This window comes from Pecten maximus, chromosome 5 (genome assembly GCF_902652985.1).
Source record: "Pecten maximus chromosome 5, xPecMax1.1, whole genome shotgun sequence".
Taxonomy (NCBI): Eukaryota; Metazoa; Mollusca; class Bivalvia; order Pectinida; family Pectinidae; genus Pecten; species Pecten maximus.
In genome coordinates this window covers 17,690,961-17,716,503 of record NC_047019.1, presented here as the reverse complement: position 1 = coordinate 17,716,503, position 25,543 = coordinate 17,690,961, and the positions used below count along the sequence as shown (strand labels likewise).

General features: G+C 37.3%; 1 protein-coding gene across 1 annotated transcript in view; it reads right to left on the bottom strand.

Annotated features, from left to right (window-relative positions):
- Positions 1-3,089: 3,089 nt before the first annotated feature.
- Positions 3,090-25,543, bottom strand: part of LOC117327363 (dynein heavy chain 5, axonemal-like) — an 87,434-nt gene continuing 64,980 nt past the window's right edge. Inside the window, 23 exon segments of the mRNA XM_033884303.1 lie at positions 3,090-5,087; positions 6,008-6,172; positions 6,543-6,752; positions 8,943-9,059; positions 9,462-9,625; positions 10,039-10,156; positions 15,600-15,733; positions 15,943-16,054; positions 16,288-16,404; positions 16,550-16,747; positions 17,789-17,977; positions 18,234-18,456; positions 20,719-21,128; positions 21,421-21,532; positions 21,779-21,964; positions 22,410-22,555; positions 22,750-22,926; positions 22,928-22,960; positions 23,204-23,359; positions 23,569-23,754; positions 23,973-24,081; positions 24,285-24,413; positions 24,548-24,741. Of these exon segments, the coding sequence (XP_033740194.1) occupies positions 4,761-5,087; positions 6,008-6,172; positions 6,543-6,752; positions 8,943-9,059; positions 9,462-9,625; positions 10,039-10,156; positions 15,600-15,733; positions 15,943-16,054; positions 16,288-16,404; positions 16,550-16,747; positions 17,789-17,977; positions 18,234-18,456; positions 20,719-21,128; positions 21,421-21,532; positions 21,779-21,964; positions 22,410-22,555; positions 22,750-22,926; positions 22,928-22,960; positions 23,204-23,359; positions 23,569-23,754; positions 23,973-24,081; positions 24,285-24,413; positions 24,548-24,741 (3,912 nt within the window). The 3' untranslated portion in view covers positions 3,090-4,760.

Here is a 25,543-nt window from a genome sequence, read left to right as displayed (position 1 = left end):
GTAGATTGTTTTATATTGATGGATAATTTATTGTTGTATGTTAATTTTTTTTTCATAAACTTTGATTATTTTCTTGATTAATGCTTTTGTCCACAAGAGGTGTTCACTAAAACTTAAAGTGTTTGTCCGTGTTTAGTTTTTACCCTTGAAAAATTGTAACACAAGAAATTAGCATTCAAGACAGAAATAAAGAAAATCTGGGAAACATTTTGAAATATATGATATAACAAAATCATAATTGTTCCATTGTAACACCTAGGTTAAAATCAGGTGTGAAAGTTGTGGGAACGAATTCGGACATAGATAATGACTGCATATATTATTCTGTAATAAACAGTCTGTTATCATGGGACATAACTACATTTTAACATCCAACTTAATTCAAGTAAATGTAATAACATCAAGGCACATTGTGTGAATGATACAGGACCATAGGGCTCTGGCTTTATGTAGAATTTATGTAATACTAGATCTAGATATTGCCATTTCTGTTCATACCTGTAGAATCATGTTTAAACTCTATGTTTCTGTATCATAACTTATGGGGTTTTAATATAAAGCATGTTGAATATGTTTTATCAACAAACACAGGAAAGATAAAATGACTTGTTAAATTGTCTGTGATTGAAATTTTTGGCCAAAAACTTAAAAGAGATATTATTAAGATATTTTTAAAAAGTAAATGTATTAAGCTTCAGTTTATGAGATATCCAGCAATCTTTTTATACATGTTACTGTAAACATGGGGGTCAACACACAGAAAGTGGTAGATTGTGTATGTTATACATTGTATGGTATTTTTCGGTTAAATGCCTAAAATGCAGATCATGAAAATTTTCCCCATACATATCTTGCAACTTATACGATGTATGTCATAAACATGTTGATAGTCATTTGCTTTATTCTCTGAAACATAAGATGTAAATGTAGAGATGTCTTTGGTTGTGTAATATCACCAATTAAAGAATGCCCTGTCTGCAGCTTATTTATAGGTATACAAGTGATCTTGTCATATCCTTAATAGCAGCATAAGCTTCTGTAGCTTTCAAAGTTCATATCACATAGAGGTCTGGAATTTGTTGCTTTAATTTCATATATCAAATAGTTTAAACCAATACTATGGGCCTATTTGACACCTTAAGGTTTGAATTGGTACATGGGTTGACAAGTCTCGAAGGGTGATGGAAACTATTATATTCTACTGATCAAATCTTCCCCATCTGTTCAAATAAAGACAGCTTGCTAGAAAGTAAAATATTAGTTACCAACAAGGAGAGGGTTACTTAAAATTACATTCGGTGATAGTTTTGTGTTGATGTTTGTAAGGAACATATATGGTTTATATTATGAGTGGTAATAAAATGTTTGATCCTTTCCTGTAGCAGTTTATATTTCCATGAAATCTAAAATCACAGATTGTCCTGTACCATGTTGGCTTGTGTCATGAACTAGATATGCTATCTCTAAGTGCTCTGGATAGAATTGTACCATATGTTGCTCAGTGAGGTAGCCATCAGCTGCTATAGCAGAATGTGCTGGCTGTTCCCAGGGCATTAAACCATTTACTCAGTTTGTGGATTTTGGCAAAAATCCTATGTATCATTGAATGTATATAGTGTTTGGTCACATTGAAATTTGAGATATCCCTTAGTTTGTGATGCATTTTGGGGCTTATGAGATGCAGGTGTCAAAACATCATGATAATGTCTAAGACTATTTGTCTTTCTGTCCCTCAACACTTTCTCCAGAGAATTTCTGAAGGCCTGTTAAGTAGACATTGTTATGTACATGGGCAATAGGGCCTTTTTATGTCTATCCAACAATCGGTGGGTAGTGGGGTCACAGGTCAAGGTCAAATTTATAATGAACAAGAAAACTTATGTCATTAAGAAGTATTGTTTGTTATAAGCAAACAAATCATTTCATCAAATGTCGAGGTCAAAAATTTAGTTGGTGGGAATAATGCCAGTATACCAGAAATAGCTCACCATTTTTCAAGGTCATCAGGTTAAAGGTCAAGGTGGCTGTCACAATTCCAAAAGGTCTGCATTCCTCCAGCTTTAGGATATCAGCAGGGCCCTCCTTGATCTAGGTCGGAGTTCATCAATATTTGATTTCCCATTTCATCTTCATCATGAGGTCATTGTGTTTTTCTGTTTTTACTTTCTGTCTGTTACTGGGTTGCCATTTAGAGTTTTACAACTTTTCCTGTTATATAGGCACAGACAAGATGTTTTCCTTCTGAAGTTATTTCCTTGTTATTCATACAAAAGAAAAACTATGTTGTTGGCCTTAGGAAGTTGTCATTTTGAAAATTATTCCTTTGGACAATTACATAGTAAGCACCCAGTTTTGTAATCATGTTTAAGGATCCAATCTCTTTGGTACACAAGATTTTGTGTGAAACAAATTTCAATATGTATATTTATTTATAACTATTTTAATCTGGATGTCAGGGTGGTTAAGGTATCTCTCAGGGTTGAAATATACAGGATTTGTATGCGTATACGGGTAATTTATTTTCAACACCATCCAAGAACTTTGACAAATGAACATAATTTAAGTGATATCAATGAAATAAGATAGAGTACAATTTTATATTCTATTTCTATTCATTATACAAGTCTACTTGTTATGCCTATTTATAAGCTGTATACATCATTCTTTGAACATTTTTTTGTTCACATATGATTTGAGAAATTTAAATTTCTTGTTATTTTTCTTAATTGTTTCTTAAATATACACATGTATCTGAGTTATTGTGATTTATCCTGTTAAATAAATAGGACATTCTTCCAATATGCCTATTGACTTTTCATTTTCTAAGCAATTGTAGGTATATTATCAAAAAAAATTAACCATATCATTGAGTTCCATTCCTAACAAGTCGTGTGAAACTTTGGGGAAAAAAAAAAGTTGCATATATGTATGAGAAATGAGTTTAAAACATTGTTGTTTCTTAGAAACTCAAAAGCAGAACTTTAGAGGACACCTTGATATGATGCTCATAGTTGCTCTGATTTCCACTGACATGTACTTAAAAGATTCAGTCTGATCATAATATAAGTAACAAAGAAGAAAAGCTGGTATTAACAATACAACAAATTTATTGTTTGAAATATGTAAAATACTTCATTACTCTCCAGTAAAGGAGAAATAAATGGAAAACCATTAGGACGTACAAACATCAACTGTAACAAATACAGCTCTCAGCAGTAAACAAGTTAGAAAATTTGTAATTTCTTTATGCATCCTATTTGTGATAAAAAATGTCTGAAAATGTGACAACACGTATGTACAGGACGGATGTAAAGTTTCATAGGAGGGCGTGATATAAGTTTTTATGTGACAACTTCTCTATACTGGGCGGACTGTAAGATTTCTTTAAAAGATCAGCATATGCATGCAAGTTTTTATATGACATTTTGTCTTTACTGGACGGACAGTAAGATTCACGCAATGGATCAGCAGTATATTAGCATCATCCATATAATAATAGTTTTTATGTAACAACTAACTTGTATAATACAGGACGGACAGTGAATGAGCTAATGTCTTGAAGATTAACACAGGACGATGGTCAAGAGTATAGTATCGGCATCTATATAACCATCAAACCAAAAACTTGTATATAATGGACGGGCACTTCACACGGAGGACACTGGATCAGCAGTATAGTATTTAAATATAAAAATATCTAGTAGACAACCCTTATATACCAGTACATTACAGTGTGCTTCAACAGTTGAGATTGCATAAACTGTACTGTATCGCATTCTATAGAAAATTAGGAATTATTTACAACATATATTTGATCCAAGATGGAATGTTTATAAATGTAAATATAACAAACTTTGACATCCCAATAAATATACAAAATTCTACACAAAGGAATAAATAGATCTGGTTTATAGTAGTGAACTATAGTATTGATATTGTAATGGATGACGGAATGTGTGATTCTCTCCTCATATACATGGGTATTGCTGAACACGGAATACTGCTTTTTAATGATAAACACACCATGACAGATAAATACTTGTGGAAACATGATAATGTGATGAAAGCACTCTCACTTATGTCCTGTACAAAAATCTACTAAATATAACTATGTACACCTCCATAAGATACCACCAACATGTACATTTTATGTACAAGATATTTGACACATTCCCTTTCTGTTGTAAGGCACTTCTATGTGCAAAGGATTATACAAGCTCAGATCCAATTTTATTTGGCCACTATTGCAAAACTAATATATAAAATTTCTGAACAGTAAAGAAGGACCTAGCTATTTTGACAACATTTCTACAACAGAATTGTAATATCTACCTGGACAACTTTTTCTAGGTGATTAACTTTGGCTAATAAAATACAGCTTTGACTGCACAGACTAACACTGATGAACATTTGATTGCATTTACACAAATGTTTCTTATATTATGTACCTATATTTACATACTTTTAAGAATTATTTTCAAGGTAGTCAACTTGTTAGTTTGAATTCAAAACTATAGAATGACTGTTCTTCATTCTAGTTTCAACTCGGGTAATTTTTGGGACAAAACACATTGTGACAAGTCCAAATTTTAACAAAAAATATTGAAAACAATTAACATTGCAAATGTAAGCAACTGTCTTTGCACTGATCACAGAAATATTGTGACCATGAACGAATAAATACAAGTTCGGCAGACTGTTGGTAAACCCTTAAATCCTGGGACAAGAAGGTATATTTAACTGATGTAGGAGCAAATAGCTCAGTAGTTTCTGATGGTACATGAAAGTCCCCTTAGAGACCAGCGAGTAGCAGGATAACCCTCGCGTTTGAAGTCCATCTCCATGATGGGTTCCCGTTTGCTCAGGCGGGAGGCATAGACAGGACACTGGTACACCTCGGCTGCCTTTACAGGGTCCTGGAGGAGGGGTTTCTCGTTGGCAGGGTAGCAGTTGACATGAACAACAGGCAGACTGGAGTACCCTATCCTTGGAGGTGTGTCCTGGAGTTCCATGGTGGTCTTCTCCCAAGCACAACCCCACATGTGGATTCCGTACACAAACATTCCCTCTGGTGGCGGGTCTCGCAGCTGTTAACAATGGAAAGGAAGTATAAGTCAGGTGATTGTAGTTTTCTCAATTGTGAGGATTGATTGTCCCCAAGAATTCATATTGATAATGGTCCCAATATTACTACAAAAAGGTTAAAATTCTTTAGCTTAAAAATATTATTTGACAGAGCTGATAATCATAAAGAAACTCCCCATTAATTGGCTATTATTGATGTTTTATCTCTAAAAGGGATCAATAATTTTTTTGAAGTAGGAGTAGTTCCCTATATACAGTTGTAAATATTTTGCTGGTTGAGTGGTTCCTATATACAGTGATTCTGTATTATGCCTATAGACAGGTACAGTGGTATACATACATGTTTAGTGGTCCCTATATACAGTGATTTTGTATTATGCCTATAGACAGGTACAGTGGTATACATACATGTTGAGTGGTCCCTATAGACAGGTAGTGGTATACATACATGTTGAGTGGTCCCTATATACGGTGATTCTGTATTATGCCTATAGACAGGTACAGTGGTATACATACATGTTGAGTGGTCCTATATACAGTGATTTTGTATTTTGCCTATAGACAGGTACAGTGGTATACATACATGTTTAGTGGTCCCTATATACAGTGATTTTGTATTATGCCTATAGACAGGTACAGTGGTATACATACATGTTGAGTGGTCCCTATATACAGTGATTCTGTATTATGCCTATAGACAGGTACAGTGGTATACATACATGTTTAGCGGTCCTATACACAGTGATTTTGTATTATGCCTATAGACAGGTACAGTGGTATACATACATGTTGAGTGGTCCCTATACACAGTGATGTTGTATTATGCCTATAGACAGGTACAGTGGTATACATACATGTTGAGTGGTCCCTATACACAGTGATTTTGTATTATGCCTATAGACAAGTACAGTGGTATACATACATGTTCCTTATCCCTGGTGGTGACCTCTGTCTGGAACACAAACTGTTCAAAGTTTCCAGAGCGGTCTCCACAGTAGTGTCGAATGTAGTCCTGTTTCAGTAGAGCTAGGAGTCCACGTGGATTGAAGAAGGCTCCTAGCCAGTAACAAGGCATCTTGTCTCGTCCCTGGTACAGGAAATGCAGGTAATCAATATCAAACTTTTACTAATTCTTGAACAAGAGGATATCATAAATTGTTTCATAAAGTACATGTACTGTAATTACAGCCCAAAAAATTGCTGAAAGCCCACGTCTATAGCATGAAAACTTGTCTATAAAGGCTATCTTTCTAACATAAAAACCTGTTTATAAAGGTTACATGTTTTGGTTCCTAAACAAATTCTTCAAATAACAATCTCTAATCTGCCTATAAAGGCCTGGTTGCTTTATAGTGGCCATCACAGACAACCCTGACCGAACAGGATTCAACATAATCATTTGTTACTGTATCAATGGCACATTAAACATTACTCTAATAAGTTTAATTGTACATTACCTGGCTGAGTATTCTTTCAAAATGTAGACACCTGTTTGAAAGATCATTGAACCAGTTACCAACGGCGAAATTCATTGGAGGAGCCGAGCTGCCAGCCATTCGACACCAAGTTTGGGGTGTGCGGCCATAGTACAGATCATCAGCCGCAGACAGGATATGGTCAGACATCATGTCACCCAAAACGTTTGTCTCGCATGCATTCTTAATGGCCTGGTAAAAGATCAATTGTGTACAGTCATTCAAATGTGTTCTATATAAAGATAAAAGTACCAAGTTAACTAATTTACCCCGTCTCTAAGTTAGAAATAACATTTCATAATCAACACACAATACAGTAGTTAAAATTTCATCTAATAAGAAGGTCCTTTATATTCTTTTTTCATTAGATGTAATTAATTTTGATTGCTGATAAATCAATTTGAGAATGTTAAATTTCAACTACACCATGCGGTTTGAGGAAGTTAATTTCAATTACACAAGTTTGAGGTTAATTTCAACAACACCAGTGATTTCAGCTGCACCAGTTAGAGGTGGGTAATTTAAGCTGTACCAGTTTATGGTGGGCGATTTCAGTTGTACCAGTATGAAATAGGTGATTTTAGATGTACCAGTTTGAGATGGATGATTCCAGCTGTACCAATTTGAGGTTTGACTGATTTCAGTTAAACTAGTCTTGAGGTGGGTGTTTTTGTCTGATTTCAGTAGCATTAGTCTGAGGTGGGTGTTTTTTGACTGATTTCAGTTACACTAGTCTGAGGTGTTTTTGACTGATTTCAGTTACACTAGTCTGAGGTGGGTGTTTTTGACTGATTTCAGTTACACTAGTCTGTGGTGGGTGTTTTTTTGACTGATTTAAGTTACTCTAGTCTGTGGTGGGTGTTTTTTTGACTGATTTAAGTTACTCTAGTCTGAGGTGAGCGTTTTTTTGACTGATTTCAGTTACACCAGTCTGAGGTGAGTGTTTTTGACTGATTTCAGTAACACTAGTCTGAGGTGGGTGTTTTTGTCTGATTTCAGTAACACTAGTCTGAGGTGGGTGTTTTTGACTGATTTCAGTAACACTAGTCTGAGGTGGGTGTTTTTGACTGATTTCAGGTTACACCAGTCTGAGGTGAGTGTTTTTGACTGATTTCAGGTTACACCAGTCTGAGGTGAGTGTTTTTGACTGATTTCAGTAACACTAGTCTGAGGTGGGTGTTTTTGACTGATTTCAGTAACACTAGTCTGAGGTGGGTGTATTTGACTGATTTCAGTTACACTAGTCTGAGGTGGGTGTTTTTGACTGATTTCAGTTACACTTGTCTGAGGTGGGTGTTTTTTGACTGATTTCAGTAACACTAGTCTGAGGTGGGTGTTTTTGTCTGATTTCAGTAACACTAGTCTGAGGTGGGTGTTTTTGACTGATTTCAGGTTACACCAGTCTGAGGTGAGTGTTTTTGACTGATTTCAGGTTACACCAGTCTGAGGTGAGTGTTTTTGACTGATTTCAGTTACACTAGTCTGAGGTGGGTGTTTTTGACTGATTTCAGGTTACACAAGTCTGAGGTGAGTGTTTTTGACTGATTTCAGTTACACTAGTCTGAGGTGGGTGTTTTTTGACTGATTTCAGTAACACTTGTCTGAGGTGAGTGTTTTTGACTGATTTCAGTTACACTAGTCTGTGGTGGGTGTTTTTGACTGATTTCAGTTACACTAGTCTGTGGTGGGTGTTTTTGACTGATTTCAGTTACACTAGTCTGTGGTGGGTGTTTTTTGACCGATTTCAGTAACACTAGTCTGAGGTGGGTGTTTTTGACTGATTTCAGTAACACTAGTCTGAGGTGAGTGTTTTTGACTGATTTCAGTAACACAAGTCTGAGGTGAGTGTTTTTTTGACTGATTTAAGTTACTCTAGTCTGAGGTGAGCGTTTTTTTGACTGATTTCAGTTACACTAGTCTGAGGTGGGTGTTTTTGTCTGATTTCAGTTAAACTAGTCTTGAGGTGGGTGTTTTTGTCTGATTTCAGTAACATTAGTCTGAGGTGAGTGTTTTTTGACTGATTTCAAGTTACACTAGTCTGAGGTGGGTGTTTTTTGACTGATTTCAGGTTACACCAGTCTGAGGTGGGTGTTTTTGACTGATTTCAGTAACACAAGTCTGAGGTGAGTGTTTTTGACTGATTTCAGTAACACAAGTCTGAGGTGAGTGTTTTTGACTGATTTCAGTTACTCTTGTCTGAGGTGAGTGTTTTTGACTGATTTCAGTAACACTAGTCTGAGGTGGGTGTTTTTGACTGATTTCAGGTTACACCAGTCTGAGGTGGGTGTTTTTGACTGATTTCAGTAACACTAGTCTGAGGTGAGTGTTTTTGACTGATTTCAGGTTACACCAGTCTGAGTAGGGATGGAAGTCTGTATATACCTGTAGTGTTGTCCTGATCTCAGTAATGAGGAGGATCATCTGATCAAACTCCTTCATGATGAAGGTATTGAAGGATGGGAAATCTGCCATCTTCCTCACACGGTCCAACAGGAAATCCTATAAAATAGACGATATATCAATATGCTATATACAATGTGGATCTTTTTCAGACGACATTGTTACTTTACCCCTTATGAATTCTTGTTGGGAAACTTTTCCTCTCTTGCAACACCTTGAAGTGGGTCATTGTCAGACAAATGAACAAAATTTACAACTATTCATCTTAACATGCTTTATTGACAGTATTGTGACAAAAGGCCTCCTGGTTATTATGAAGAAACTTTTGAAGAAAATGTTTTCGATGTACAAATGTTTGTCACTTAATGCCATAGGCTCACTTGCCCTCGAGGCAAGAACGCTAGAAAATTAACTGCATCGATCCTGTACATTCAGATACTAATGAAAAGGTCTAATTTGGAAATTTATTTTCAAGAAATTCACATATATTAACAAACATACCCTGTTGTAGGATTTTGGCATCTTGGAAAGCAGTGTGTGACACACTTCCCAAAGCTCGATCTCCTTGGTACGTTTGAGGACGGAGTATGTGGATGTGGCGAAGGTTCCCTGAGTAAACACGGCTGGATTATTACTGTACTTACTGATCTCTGCCTTGGCTGGACCTAGATAAACGGGATCGGTATGTTATATATAGATAAGATCCAATATGTTTGGAAAAGTATTGTATCATCGGAAAATGCATCGTCAAATAATATTAATAAATTTACATAAATAAGTGTGGAAATTAGCATCAGTTAATGGAATGATGTAACTTGATTTGGAGTTACTGTAAAATGGAGAATGACTGCCCCAATATCAACTGACTATAGAAATTAAAAAAATATGTATGACAATTACACACAGGAAATTTTAGACAATAATTTATGGGATGGTGAAATCAATAATTGGTGAATTTATGTTGTGAGAATAATGCACAAATCAATCGTGTACAACTATTTACAGCTTGCAGTCACTATAAGATGTCCATTTCTGTATGCTGTATGGATTAAATCTGATGCCTACAGCTAATACTTACCGTGGAATGGAGTTGGTGGCTTGGGGAAAAGTTTGTGAGACAGAGTGTCTGTTGATGGCATGGCATCAAACACTTTGTTGAGACGGGTAAAAACATACTGTTCATCTCCCAATAGTGTCTGCAATAATAGAGAATTATGGAAATGACAATCTAATTAGTCAGTTAATGAATTGCGAAATATATATTAAATCAGAACTTATGGAAATATGGAATGATACCAAAAACCTGAGGTACTCTGGATCCTAAAACAAGAATAATTCTGTGCCAAGAATTGTGTGTAGGTGAACTAGATGGTAAATCTCATGTGAAAATTCAGCTATTTTGGTAGATCTTCAGGCACATGATTAATTAATACATGTTTAAACAATATCTCCAAATAAAGTCTGTCATATATAAACCAAACAGATCACTACCAGGGAACTGTAGATGGTATACATGTAGTGATATCTGATAAATTAATTATCATGTATAAGATAGTATGGAGAACCATCAATATGCAAAGATATAATAAACAGCAATATCATGATATATAGTTTTAAGCACTGGTTGTTGTCCAGTTGTATGGTATGATTTACTATAATCATATAAACTTAAAGAAAAATTTACAAAAATATGTTATACAACACCAACTAACAAACTTGAACTTATACATCAGGGCATAAAACAACAAACAGTTTTAGATAATTCCTTCCCCTTTTCACACAGACTTATTATTGTTACTAGTTATAATATTTAAGATTTTTTACATCGTTATTGTGGTGTTAAATTGTTAATGCCTACAGCATTCATATTACACAGTAACGTCTTGAATTAAATTTAACATGCAGTGTTTTCCCCAAGAGGGAGGGGGGATGTGGGATGTTACTCTACAATATATACAAATCTATAGCTAACTAATAAATGGTATTATAGGTGTTTTGATGTTGGTGTTACTCAGGAATGAATACTTTTAAAAAAAAAAAAATTTGACACACACCTGTGATTGATGTGTGCAACTCTGTATTTTATTATTCATGTAGATACATTTTTTACCATGGTGTGTACTAAAGAATGAATAAATCTGCATCATAAACATTTTTTAAAATTGATTTCCTTTTTTGAAAATATCTAATAATGTTTGAAAGAAAAATATCGAAAATTCTTTGATAAGAAATCTGTCCTTAGCATACAGGGTTCTGAACAATATGGTTCTGTGTTCTACACATCCAACACGTGACTAGTTACTATGGTAGGTCTGAGAAGGGACTAGGATGGGTCATAGAAGGGACTAGAGTGGGTTTGACAAGGGACTAGGGTTGGTCTGAGAATGGACTAGGGTGGGTCTAAGAAGGGAATAGGGTGGGTCTGACAAGGGACTAGGGTGGGTCTGACAAGGGACTAGGGTGGGTCTGAGAAGGGACTAGGATGGGTCATAGAAGGGACTAGGGTGGGTTTGACAAGGGACTAGGGTTGGTCTGAGAATGGACTAGGATGGGTCATAGAAGGGACTAGAGTGGGTTTGACAAGGGACTAGGGTTGGTCTGAGAATGGACTAGAGTGGGTCTAAGAAGGGAATAGGGTGGGTCTGACAAGGGACTAGGGTGGGTCTGACAAGGGACTAGGGTGGGTCTGAGAAGGGACTAGGGTGGGTCTGACAAGGGACTAGGGTGGGTCTGAGAAGGGACTAGGGTGGGTCTGACAAGGGACTAGGGTGGGTCTGATAAGGGACTAAGGTAGGTCTGACAAGGGACTAAGGTGGGTCTGACAAGGGACTAAGGTGGGTCTGACAAGGGACTAAGGTGGGTCTGACAAGGGACTAGGGTGGGTCTGACAAGGGACTAAGGTGGGTCTGACAAGGGACTAGGGTGGGTCTGATAAGGGACTAAGGTAGGTCTGACAAGGGACTAGGGTGGGTTTGACATGGGACTAAGGTGGGTTTGACCTGGGACTAGGGTGGGTCTGAAAAGGGGCTAGGGTGGGTTTGACAAGGGGCTTGGGTGGGTCCGACAAGAGAGCGTTTGACAAGGGACTAGAGTGGGTCTGAGAAGGGACTAGGGTGGGTTTGACAAGGGACTAGGGTGGGTCTGAGAAGGGACTAGTGTGGGTTTGACCTGGGACTAGGGTGGGTCTGACAAGGGACTAGGGTGGGTTTGACAAGGGACTAGGGTGGGTTTGACATGGGACTAGGATGGGTTTGACAAGGGACTAGGGTGGGTCTGACAAGGGACTAGGGTGGGTTTGACCTGGGACTAGGGTGGGTCTGATAAGGGACTAGGGTGGGTTTGACAAGGGACAAGGGTGGGTCTGACAAGGGACTAGCTAGGGTATTTTATTATTCATGTAGATACATTTTTTACCATGGTGTGTACTAAAGAATGAATAAATCTGCATCATAAACATTTTTTAAAATTGATTTCCTTTTTTGAAAATATCTAATAATGTTTGAAAGAAAAATATCGAAAATTCTTTGATAAGAAATCTGTCCTTAGCATACAGGGTTCTGAACAATATGGTTCTGTGTTCTACACATCCAACACGTGACTAGTTACTATGGTAGGTCTGAGAAGGGACAAGGATGGGTCATAGAAGGGACTAGAGTGGGTTTGACAAGGGACTAGGGTTGGTCTGAGAATGGACTAGGGTGGGTCTAAGAAGGGAATAGGGTGGGTCTGACAAGGGACTAGGGTGGGTCTGACAAGGGACTAGGGTGGGTCTGAGAAGGGACTAGGATGGGTCATAGAAGGGACTAGGGTGGGTTTGACAAGGGACTAGGGTTGGTCTGAGAATGGACTAGGATGGGTCATAGAAGGGACTAGAGTGGGTTTGACAAGGGACTAGGGTTGGTCTGAGAATGGACTAGAGTGGGTCTAAGAAGGGAATAGGGTGGGTCTGACAAGGGACTAGGGTGGGTCTGACAAGGGACTAAGGTAGGTCTGACAAGGGACTAGGGTGGGTTTGACATGGGACTAAGGTGGGTTTGACCTGGGACTAGGGTGGGTCTGAAAAGGGGCTAGGGTGGGTTTGACAAGGGGCTTGGGTGGGTCCGACAAGAGAGCGTTTGACAAGGGACTAGAGTGGGTCTGAGAAGGGACTAGGGTGGGTTTGACAAGGGACTAGGGTGGGTCTGAGAAGGGACTAGTGTGGGTTTGACCTGGGACTAGGGTGGGTCTGACAAGGGACTAGGGTGGGTTTGACAAGGGACTAGGGTGGGTTTGACATGGGACTAGGATGGGTTTGACAAGGGACTAGGGTGGGTCTGACAAGGGACTAGGGTGGGTTTGACCTGGGACTAGGGTGGGTCTGATAAGGGACTAGGGTGGGTTTGACAAGGGACAAGGGTGGGTCTGACAAGGGACTAGCTAGGGTGTGTTTGACCTGTGACTAGGGTGGGTTTGACCTGGGACTAGGGTGGGTTTGACCTGGGACTAGGGTGGGTCTGACAAGGGACAAGGGTGGGTCTGACAAGGGACTAGCTAGGGTGTGTTTGACCTGTGACTAGGGTGGGTTTGACCTGGGACTAGGGTGGGTTTGACAAGGGACAAGGGTGGGTCTGACAATGGACTAGGGTGGTCTGAGAAGGGACTAGGGTGGTCTGAGAAGGGACTAGGGTGGGTTTGACCTGGGACTAGGGTGGGTCTGACAAGGGTGGGTTTGACAAGGGTGGGTTTGACAAGGGACAAGGGTGGGTCTGACAATGGACTAGGGTGGGTTTGACATGGAACTAGGGTGGGTCTGACAAGGGACTAGGGTGGGTTTGACAAGGGACTAGGGTGGGTCTGACAAGGGACTAGGGTGGGTTTGACAAGGGACTAGGGTGGGTCTGACAAGGGACTAGGATGGGTCTGACAAGGGACTAGGGTGGTCTGACAAGGGACTAGGGTGGTCTGAGAAGGGACTAGGGTGGTCTGAGAAGGGACTAGGGTGGTCTGAGAAGGGACTTGGGTGGTCTGAGAAGGGACTAGGGTGGGTCTGAGAAGGGACTAGGGTGGGTTTGACAAGAAACTAGGGTGGGTCTGACGAGGGACTAGCGTAGGTCTGACATGGGACTAGGGTGGGATAGTACATACATCTACTGTTAAGACAAATAAATAGGTTTGAGAAGAAAAGTCATTATTTTTTTTCCACATCTGACAGTCTCTAGTACAACTCTACACACACGTTAACACATAGGTCAGTCATTAGTCACATGACACTGAGCTTCCTACCAGATTCTGATCGTCCTGGTAACGCATGCAGGAACAAAATAAAACACACCGTAAGTCAACATGAACAAATCGTGCATAAAGTTACAACATACAAAAGTATAAAGCCTGTTGTTGTATAGTTGTAGAGCAGTTTAGGAACAGTCTCCTGATTGGCCTAGAAATCCTAAATTATACAGTATTCAAAGGTATATTTACTTACGATATATGACATTTTATTGGTAAAAAAAAACAAAAAAAACAGATGAGAGTTTTTTTTTCTTTCTCAAACCAATCATCCATTTTCATATAAACTGCTTCACAATGATTTATCATGCTGGTTCTTTGTCTTTGTTTCAAATTAATGAACATGTGGTCTAATTTTATGGTTAAATAATATTGAATATTACAGGAAAAAGTTTGTTGTTTGTTGATGCTTTTACGTTAAAGCAGATGAGGGAGGGCCGGAGAACCTAGTACATATAAATGATTACTTTTGGCCTCAACTTATTACAGAGGCAGGTATACAACTATACAACAAACCTTTAGCTATGTAACAGTGTTAATTAGGGTGTGAATATTTACTAAATGGAAGTGTCTATATAGAATATCTGTAAATATTTGGTGAAGTATATACATCATGCTGTGAGTGGTCACTGGTTTAACTTGATAAAACAGTCACTATTAGATTCATGCAAACATCCAGGAAGGTAAAAATCTAATCGGCCAGGATGATTTTATCATAGTCTTAAGTCCCCCTGCCATCACTTTTTTTCTCTCGCTCAACTCCTCATAAAATTCTACAATTCTTGCTATGAAATTGTGTCCCCAATCTGATGGGTATAAGAACAGGGGCCTTTTTTTCGGATTGATAGGATGACAATAACTATTAACAGTAAACAAAGGAATAAAATTAGGAACAAATAATGACCATATTGTCAGCTGGAAGCAATGCATCTCGTTGTAAAATTTGATGCTGACTCTGAAATTCATAAAAGGATGAAATTTTTTTTTTTTTGAAAAACAATTATCCATCCTATACTGTAAAGATGATTGAGAATTCTGACTACCTATCTGGTATAAACACAGATCTCCACTATAAACTGTAATTTAATCAGACTTGATTAGAAGTGATTCATGTGCTTTCTGAATGTCCATGCAGTGCTGAATACAACGATAGCAGGATTGTTTACACTGTTGTTGACGTAATATACAATTGTAAGGCGATGCTTCATGCTACAGTGACCACATCTGATGATCTTTTATCTTATATTCACAAATGTTTTGTTTTTTTTTTAGATCAAAGTTTCTTAAAAACACCATTATTCATGAGTGGTCACTATAGATAGATTTTGCAGTGGTGCATGTGACCTTGCCCTATGACCTTGACCTGACACTGACCTCTATGTTGCTATGGTGTAGATGGCAGCCCTCTGGAATGTCCAGGAAGTGGTTGTTAATGCCATCCAGTGCCTGGATCAGGTTGTTCAGGCGAGGGTTGGTATTGAAGAAGCCTGGAGGATGGCGGTATTTCACTGTGACCACAAAAACACACCATTTATAAGTTAAACAGTATCCTATATAACATCACCTAGTTATCACAAGCTGGAATTAATGCTTGATCAATGGAAATATTTTTCAATGTATTTGATATATTTTGATTTGAATTCTCTCAGATTCAATTTAAATACTTTAAATATTTTGTTATTGTTAAGTTATTGGAGAAATGTGTTGAGAGACTTACACTTTGCCACATCAAAGTCTTTCTTTACAGCGTTAGGTGAGATCCAGTAGTCTACTACAGCACTCATACTGTTCCTGTCATAGTCATCCGTGATGTAGCTCCCATAGATTATCTGAAACAATACAGTTTTATATGGTTAGCATCTTATCACACAAACTTCTTAGTTTAATGTAAAAAACTGTTTATTTGGTATTTAAGGGTTTAAAGTCCTTGCAACAACCAGTGTCATATGAGGACGGGGTTTAAAACTTAAATATGTTACAGGACGATCATTGCTTAATGTGACATCTTGTTCTTTATAGACTTTAAGATGTTCCTGTGATTTTCTCACTGGATAGTACCTACCTCAGACAGCATGTATCGTATTCCAGTCCAAGATGTAGAACGAGACGACTGAGATCCATCTGGTGCAACACACGTCAGGGGCTCTTTAAACTCGGTGATCATGAAGCTGAGTGCTTCCTGTAGTAACACACAGCACAGAATTAGTAACATAAAACATCAGGACAGTCTTATATAACAGTGATAGTATGATTTATCATTGATAGTAGATATGTTGTCTTAATATCTAATTTCAATTCATTAACAATGTATGTTCTGAGCTTACCTGTATTTCATTGATGCCAATGCTGAGGAAGTCCTGGCAGATGTTCCAGCCTCCCTGTCCGTATCGCGCCCTCAGCTGCAGGGCCCCGTGGAGGTAACACAGGTTGTGTAACATGAGTGGCCATTCTGGCCGTGATGACTGCTTCAGGATATCGGACTCGAATGATGTAAAGGACCGAATCAGACTGTCCTTCATTACCTATAAAGTTATACAGTGGAGATCATTTACTGTACCACAAACAACACTTTTAAGGTAAAGGAGAAATTATTTGATAAATCAAAGTTAAAATAACAGAGTCAATTTATCTCTGACCTTGAACTTGATAACCTCATCATCCTTAATGTACTTTTAAATGATCACTACTAGTCTTGTTTACAACTCTAATTAGTTCTATGTATATATATTTTATATATTTTGGTATTATCAGTCTTACTGGTGTGAACTTGAACATGTGTATCACCCCACTGTTCTGACCTTTTATATATATATATATATATATATATGTGATCTTATTGTACTGATAATGAATGTATTGATGACTTTACCACATTGAACTTGATACTTGGTTTACTGTATTCCTATGACTATGTCGTACTGACCTTGGGAGTCTATGACCTTGCCATACTGACCTAGGGTGTCCATGGACTTGCTGTACTAACATTGGGTGTCTATGACTTTGCCATACTAACGTTAGGTGTCTATGACCTTGCCATACTGACCTTTGGTGTCTATGACCTTACCATATTGACCTTGGGTGTTTATGACCTTGCTGCACTGACCTTTGGTGAGTCTATGACGTTGTTATACTGACCTTAGGTGAGTCTATGACCTTGTTATACTGACCTTAGGTGAGGTTATGACCTTGTTATACTGACCATAGGTGAGTCTATGACCTTGTTATACTGACCTTAGGTGAGTCTATGACCTTGTTATACTGACCTTTGGTGAGTCTATGACCTTGTTATACTGACCTTAGGTGAGTCTATGACCTTGTTATACTGACCTTAGGTGAGTCTATGACCTTGTTATACTGACCTTAGGTGAGTCTATGACCTTGTTATACTGACCTTAGGTGAGTCTATGACAGCCTTGATGGAGTTCTGTAGTAGCCTGATAGGTAGAGCTGTGGTGTCTATGACCTTGTTATACTGACCTTAGGTGAGTCTATGACAGCCTTGATGGAGTTCTGTAGTAGCCTGATAGGTAGAGCTGTGGTGTCTATGACCTTGTTATACTGACCTTAGGTGAGTCTATGACAGCCTTGATGGAGTTCTGTAGTAGCCTGATAGGTAGAGCTGTGGTGTCTACTTTAGACGTGATCCACAGGTGGAAGTTGGGATCTGGACTCGTCTCCTCGGTCAAGATGGCCTCTAGGTTGTTCATCAGGTGTGGAGAGTTGTGAGCATTGTGAAGAAGGACCCACATCCCCTATACATAGGTAAATATATATATAGAGGGGGAGAATCCAGTAGTACAAAGTGTCATTAGTGATTGGAATTATCTAAAAGATATCTAAAACTAGAGTAACATCACATTGTTAAATTTATCTTTTTTAAACAAAATTTGATGTATAATATTTTTTGTAATGTTGTATGAACTGGAATAACACAATGAAAATTCAACTGATAGGAGAACAAGCTGGTACTTGATAGCAGCTAATAACTTCCTATACATTATAATGTACCTCCTGCATTCCCTTTTGGATGATACGTTTGGCAGTCCTCTCTATGGCCGGCGTATCATCGTTGATGGTGAGAGAAAGAGTCTTCGCCTGTTTCCTATGGGAGAAGTCGTTGAACAGCTTGGTGACATGTTCAACCTCGACGGAGTACAACAGAATCAGGGGGATGGTGGGTGTACTCTGTCGTAGCATACTCGTCAGGTCTATACCAATGTCTCCATAGTACCTGATAATGTAGGAGTGACATGTAAATGGGTCATCATAGGTACAAAGGTTAAAGGGTCATGAAAGATTACAAAGGTCAATAGAGGTTTGGTTTATTTTGTTTAACTTCCTATGAACAGTCAGGGTCATTTAACGCCATGCCAGGCTTTTGAAGGTGGCGGAAAGCTGGAGTACCCTGAGAAAAATCACTGGCCTACAGTCAAAATGCCCCACTTAGGTTTCAAACTCGCAACCCAGAGGTGGAGGGCTAGTGTTAAAGTGTCATTGCACCTTTAACCACTCGGCCACCACAGTCCCACAAAGGTCAATAGATCATTATAGACAATGGGTATACCTCTATAATCTATGGTAATGAAGGAATTAAGGACAGTAAATAAGTTAATATAGGAGTCAGTAAAAAGTTACAAGATGTTCTTTAACAAAGGGAAAAAGATTAAGATCTTAGATTGTTAATAAAATAATTATACATTATATCCTTAGACAGCTTCAGTGTGACTGAAGTCATTTGACACAGTTCTCAATATGTAAGTCCTCTAAGGGACAGTAGACATTTCACATATCGTTGAGCCATAGTTGATCCTCAGTGACTATCATACAGTAAAAAAGGGGAGATAATCACAGTAAATAATACAGTAAGTTAAGGGTAGAGAATTACAATAAAACATCAGTATGCTACTAACTACATACTACCACCTGAATTTGACTGTTAAACAGTAATATCAATGTAATGTATTGCTCTAGTCATACAACAACTACAGAACAAAACTAACAGTTATACAACGGTTTATGTATCACTGAAAAATAAATGTGACAAACGTATTATACACAGCAGATCACAAAATATCCTATACACCAAATCACACCCATCGCCAACACATATGGTTAGCTAGTAACCCGTACATATTTCATCACACAGCTTGTTATAATATTAATTTAATGTACATTTACGATGTGATATTTGCAGTGCTTTACACCAACAGACTTAATTTATGCTGGAAATGTGGACAAAGAAATATAGATTTTCTTCCAAACTGACTTATCATTAAGTATGCCAATATTATGGAATTCTATCAATAAACTAGAGTTCAACACCAAACACATTACCCATTCCTGATCAATTTTGATATGGTTAAATTTCTGACATTTGTTAGTTTTCTGAAATCAAACCAGTTTTATAATTTGCAGACAAAGTTATGATGTTAAACAATTCATCAACAGTAAAATCTAGCATTATGAACAAAAATCTTGAAACAAGATAACACCTAGACTTTTTTTTTTTATCAAACTACAGTTTTACCCTAGAATATGTATACAGTCAAACCTCCTTTGCCATTTTATTATAAAGATTCATAGTCAGAATATGCCATTTTATTATAAAGATTATAAAAAAAAAATCCTCACTGGGGTCAAACTAATTTAAGATTGTGATATTTCCGAGTCTATAATAAGGAATTCTTTTAACCTTCTTGTAGTCAAAATACATTTCAAAATGTGAAAGAAGACTAAAGTTTTAGAATAGATATTTGTGATATCATAGGTTATAAAAAGGAGGTTTGGCTGTAGTTTAAATGTTTCGAGATATCAGGTGTCCTAGACAATGTTTCTACCACATAAAACACTAGGCGGGTGTCTGCGAGAGACCACACGGGCTTACCATGACTCACAGTCTTTGGGCAGGTGTGTATAACTGTAGATAACATCACACATATTACATCACATCCCAAAATTATATAGTTTATCTAAAAAACAACTTCTATTTCTAGAATGTGTTCCCAAAACCTTATCAATATACATGTAAAAATAATTTCTATCTGATAGTAAGAATTTCCCTAACTTTAATTTACATGATGAAAAATAATTTCTATTTACTAGTAAGAATTTTCCAAATTTTAATTTGCATGAGAAATCATCCTATTTACTATTAAGAGTTTCCCAAATTTTAATTTACATTAGAAATAATTTCTATTTACTATTAAGAATTTCCCAAATTTTAATTTACATTAGAAATAATTTCTATTAACTATTAAGAATTTCCCAAATTTTAATTTACATGAGAAATCATTTCTGTTTCCTGATAAGATTGGGATGAACTGACTTCAGCTGACACAACCTGCATTTAAAAAATTAGATGTCCATCTAAATTTTCTTGATTTATTTAAATCAATTTAATTTGAATATAAAATATCTGATTGTCATTATTATGTTTTTATCTTTTCCCGCAGATTTTAGCAAATGTTGATTAACATTACTCAGGTGAACTGACCTTTTCCCAAGTACGTTGGTGATGAAGTTTGTGGAGGCCTGCATGAGGCGGTCACTCCTCACTGCCCTAATCACACACAGACGCTGCATCTGTTCGTAATGGTCATCCATCTTGTCTGGCAGAGCCACATTTTCAGGGAGATCACTCTCACAAAGTGTGCGCCACTGGGTCTCTCGTCCATCCTTGGGCATACGGTCAAACATTTCTTGGAACCACTCAAAGTACATGGCCAGTATCTGCAGATTGTGGAACTGTTCTTCCGTCATCCAATCAAAAGGCTTCTTGGCTTGTACAATCTTACTGTCTGGGGATTGGCCGGACCCATTGGCTGTCATCACGACCATACTGTAGTTAGGGGAGATGAGGAACTCTCGCTCACCACGGCCGATCTTCTTCAGCGAATCTTCAACCTTTGTATGGAATAAAACTCTAAATCATTCTATCCACCTTAGGCTATATAATTAATAGCTCAAACATGATGGAGTCCATGTTAACTTATCCTGCACTCTCTATAAAATATATTAAACTTGATTTGTCACCTGGTATTGTGTATAAAAGAATCGGGGAAAATCCAACAATAAGATTTCTTAAGGATAAATTTATCAAGGTTTTAAACATCAATGATCATTATAAGACTGAAGTAGCTTTTGTTTGTTATGTTGAGTGTGTTTGCCTTGAGATGCCTAGTGAATGTAGCCTTACCTCTATGGCAAGCAGTAGAGCAAAGATGCTTCTGTCTCTCTCCAGCAGTCCGCGGGCAGTGGTGGTGTAGGCACTGTTGGTGACTTTCTCTATAACGACCTTGGGCACTGTCCTATAGATATACCATACAAAGATCATTATCACACTATCTACTCAAACACAATGTTTTTTAAATTTCGATCTGATTTCTTAGTTTTAATTGTTTAATTTTACACATAAAAGAAAATACAGGTTCATTTATATGTGACAATATAAAAATTGATCTACATTGCATGCATGGATTGAGTGCTTTTCTGTAACTACAAACAGTAAACAGATCAATCTATAGTATATTATCTATGTGGTGACCCCAACTGACCTGTCGGAGTGGCTGATGGCCGTGTCATACAGAGACAGAAACTGTGTGTAAGACATCTGGTACAACCTGTTCACCTCCCTCATGTACTGACAAACATCAAAACAAACGGCTGCTCGCTGGGCGATGGGGCGGTGCAACTCACGATTCTTCATAATGGAATTTTCTGCAGACTCCACTCGACTATGACTGCAAAACCAGTGCAACAGATTTTGTGAAAATGTGGTCAACTTGAATGTTGTGACAATTTAAAGTGTATAAGTCTACGTCAGAGTCTGGCGTCCTATACTCCTAGATGTTAGATAAAACTTATTAAATTTCTTCAAAATAATTTCTCCACATACTAAAATTTAACCTGTTAGGACCCTCCATTTTTTTTCAATAAATCAGAGAAACTGAAAGGACTCATAAAAAAAAGAGAAAAAACTATACATGTATTAAATGCTAAATATGTCATGCATATTTATTATAACAAAGCAAAAAAACTTATTTAAATACTAAAATTTTAAAAGATGAAAGTAAATGTAAATGAGGTCATTATTAAATCCCTACCTAGTTAATGAAATTAAATTGAAAAATCATATTTAAAGATAATTCATTGATTTATTTGTTTTTAGGAACATTAAAATCCCACCTTTCCACTGTTTCATCATACTGCTTCTTCAGCTCGGCAAGTTTCTTGGTGGCCTGGAGGTCATTCATCAGACGGACATCACTGGATAGATTGTCCTTCATCTGCTTCTCAAGTTTCTCCAGCGTCTGGATGTTCTCCTTCTTCTCCTACACAAAGATAAATATCCAGATTATACAGATTTTTCCTATATCAAACTTGAGGCTGTTTTCATGGTTTCTGAAATACTTTCTGAACACAATTCCTTTACTAAACAGGAAACATTCATCCCAATGACCTTGATCAGTTTTTGTTTGAGTAAGATCTTATAATTTATTCAGGTAAGACACAACTCATTTCATACCTGTCTGAGAGCAGTGCGTTCATCTTCCAGCCTGCACTTCTCCTTAGCAAGGAAACGATCAAGGAGTTCCTCTTCAATACAGAGTCGGGACTGTTGGAAGAACATGATGGAGCAGTAGGCAGCCAGGTGTGATGGGACATTATGGGGCTCCAATGTTGTGTGTAGGTACAGACGGAAACTTAGGGTCACATTCTACCTCATGGTCCTCCACCTGGTAGACAAATAAGGTAGGTAACTCACTTAGTGCATTGAGAAAATCGCTCAAGAACTTTCGCTTTGCAGGTATGCAACTTACCCATAATTTTCCTTTTCCAATAACAACATGAAAGTAAAATTACAAATACAGCAAACCTGTGTTTAATTATTAATCCATTAATTTTTGGTAAAAAATTTAAAATCATAATTTATAATCTATAGCTTAACAAGTAGACTTTATGTTGCTGAAAATACTCACAAATATTTTGAAGCGGCTCTTCTCGTTTATGAACCTATTACACCTCTGTATAGCATCTCTGAATCGCTTATCTTTGGAGAGTTGTTTAAGGTCACAGTCAGTGACCAGAAGGGGACTGCCATCAGCTAGGCAATTCTCAAACTGGGAACGCATCTCCTGTGAAACACAGACATGGTAAGAATGAGGCTTGACAAAGAAAAATAAATCCTCATCTTCGATCCAATTTTTAAACACTTGCATATAATGTTAAGACATATCTTCTGAGAAGAAATGGATAAATTATCATTATTTGAAATTTCATTGTGCCGACATTAATTCATGTAAATCCATATGTGATTATATAAAGAGAAAGGTAGGTAACTTACACTGTATCTGACACACACAAGCCCCTTGGACCTTTTGTAGAACTGCAGCCAGTCAATGACCCTCGAGGTGGGGTCACAGATGAGGGGCCAAGCAGTTGTGCTCTCTTCCTGCATCAGGAAGCAGGCGTTCTCCAGCATCAGGCCAGTGGTCGGCAATCTTTCTATCTCCAAGTTCATGATGTCCAGCTACAGGACAAAAGATATCATTAATGTAGGAGTGAGAGGAAAAGTATGGAGCTGAGTGAAGGAAAATAATGAACTCAGACGGAAGAAATTGGTCAAAGGACCAATGATATCTTTAAAAGAAACTTAAAAAACTCATTCTTATTTGATCATCATCAACTGGCACCAGCAGAAATAATTGTAAGATATAAAAAAATTTTTTTTTTATAAATCTTACTTACCCGATTATTGAGGAACTCAACCAATTCTAGATTTCTGAAAAGTCGTCGTCTAGGCAATGGTAGCTTGTGATGCTCACAGACTTGCATGAAAAATTCTCCCATTCTTTTCCTATGAACAAAAGCAAATACAATGTCACATGCACAATTTCATAATTTGATGAATGGTATCAAATATTAACCTGGTGAGTGTTATTAAATACTCCAAACTGAGATAACATTTGATAGTTCTCTAATTACATGTATAATAATAATATATACATAAGTTTTTTCAGAAGTACTATTTTCAATGACAGATATCTATTTTTGTCATACCTTGTATCTAGATTGGCTGGACCACAGTAGGTAAGGAAAGCTGCTGCTGTCAAACAGTTGCCAAGCAACAATTCATTACAGTCATTCTCCTTCACATGTTTTCTCCACGACTGCTCCTGGAACTTCAGGCTGCAAAGATACAAAAATAATCACTGTTATTCTTGAAATGTTTTTCCTGGAACCTGTAATTGATTTTGATATATTTTAAAATCTGTATTAATGTATTAATCTGTATAATGGCAAGAAAAGATTATCTCCCTTACCTCTCAACCATTTCTGTTGCAGCCTTGAGCCGTTCATTCATGGATTGAAGCTCCATCTCCAAACTATGTTTTTCAACAACTGATTGGTCAAACACTTGTTGAAGGGCGGAGACTTCCTCCTGGAGGCGGGACAGGTCGTCCTCTGTATAATCCTCCTCAGGCTCAGGAGTAGGGGGCTTCTCTTCCTCTTGGGGCTGTAAAGGTCAAAGTTCAGTTCATAGAAATACATATATCTAGTAAGCTTTTTATCCCACAAATCAAACAGTAACATATTTAAATGATACTTAATGTAAAGGCTTATTTTGGCATCTTAAAACAGCTGTATATACATACTGCCAAATGCAGTGAAAATCAATGTATACATATAATACTGAATAGGTGATGTCAAAAATATAAGTTCATAAAAAATGTTGAAAAATTGGTGCTCAATTTCTATTATATACAAAGTGAAACTACTGATGAAAAGAAAAAAAATAGTGAAAAACTACCAAATAAAAATTTTTCTATGATTTATCAATTAAATAATTAAAGGTTTTCTCCTGGATAATGATTTTAGTCCTATAATGACATTGATAAATCCTGCATCCACTCCCATCACAGTGATACATCTCAACAAACCTAGAGGTAAATAACCTACACCATATACATAATATACCGGGATTACCTGTTAGATCTAATAAAAACATTAAACAAATGATTTACATTCCATACAAATACCCAACATCCACACTTACACAAATACATGGCTATTTATTTTGTTTTACATTCATACCTAGCCTGTTGAAGTCGAAATACATCGAAAAAAAAAAAATAAAAAAATAAGAAAAAATTACCAAACATATAAACAAAGCACAAAGTGTAACAATGGTCTCTCAATCATAAGTGTAGCCATTTCTAAAGAACAGGGAGCAACGCCTTTTCCAGGATGTTTATATTCATTGAGGTCTCTGCCCTCAAAATTTTGATATTCCACCAAATCTCAGAAAATGAACATTT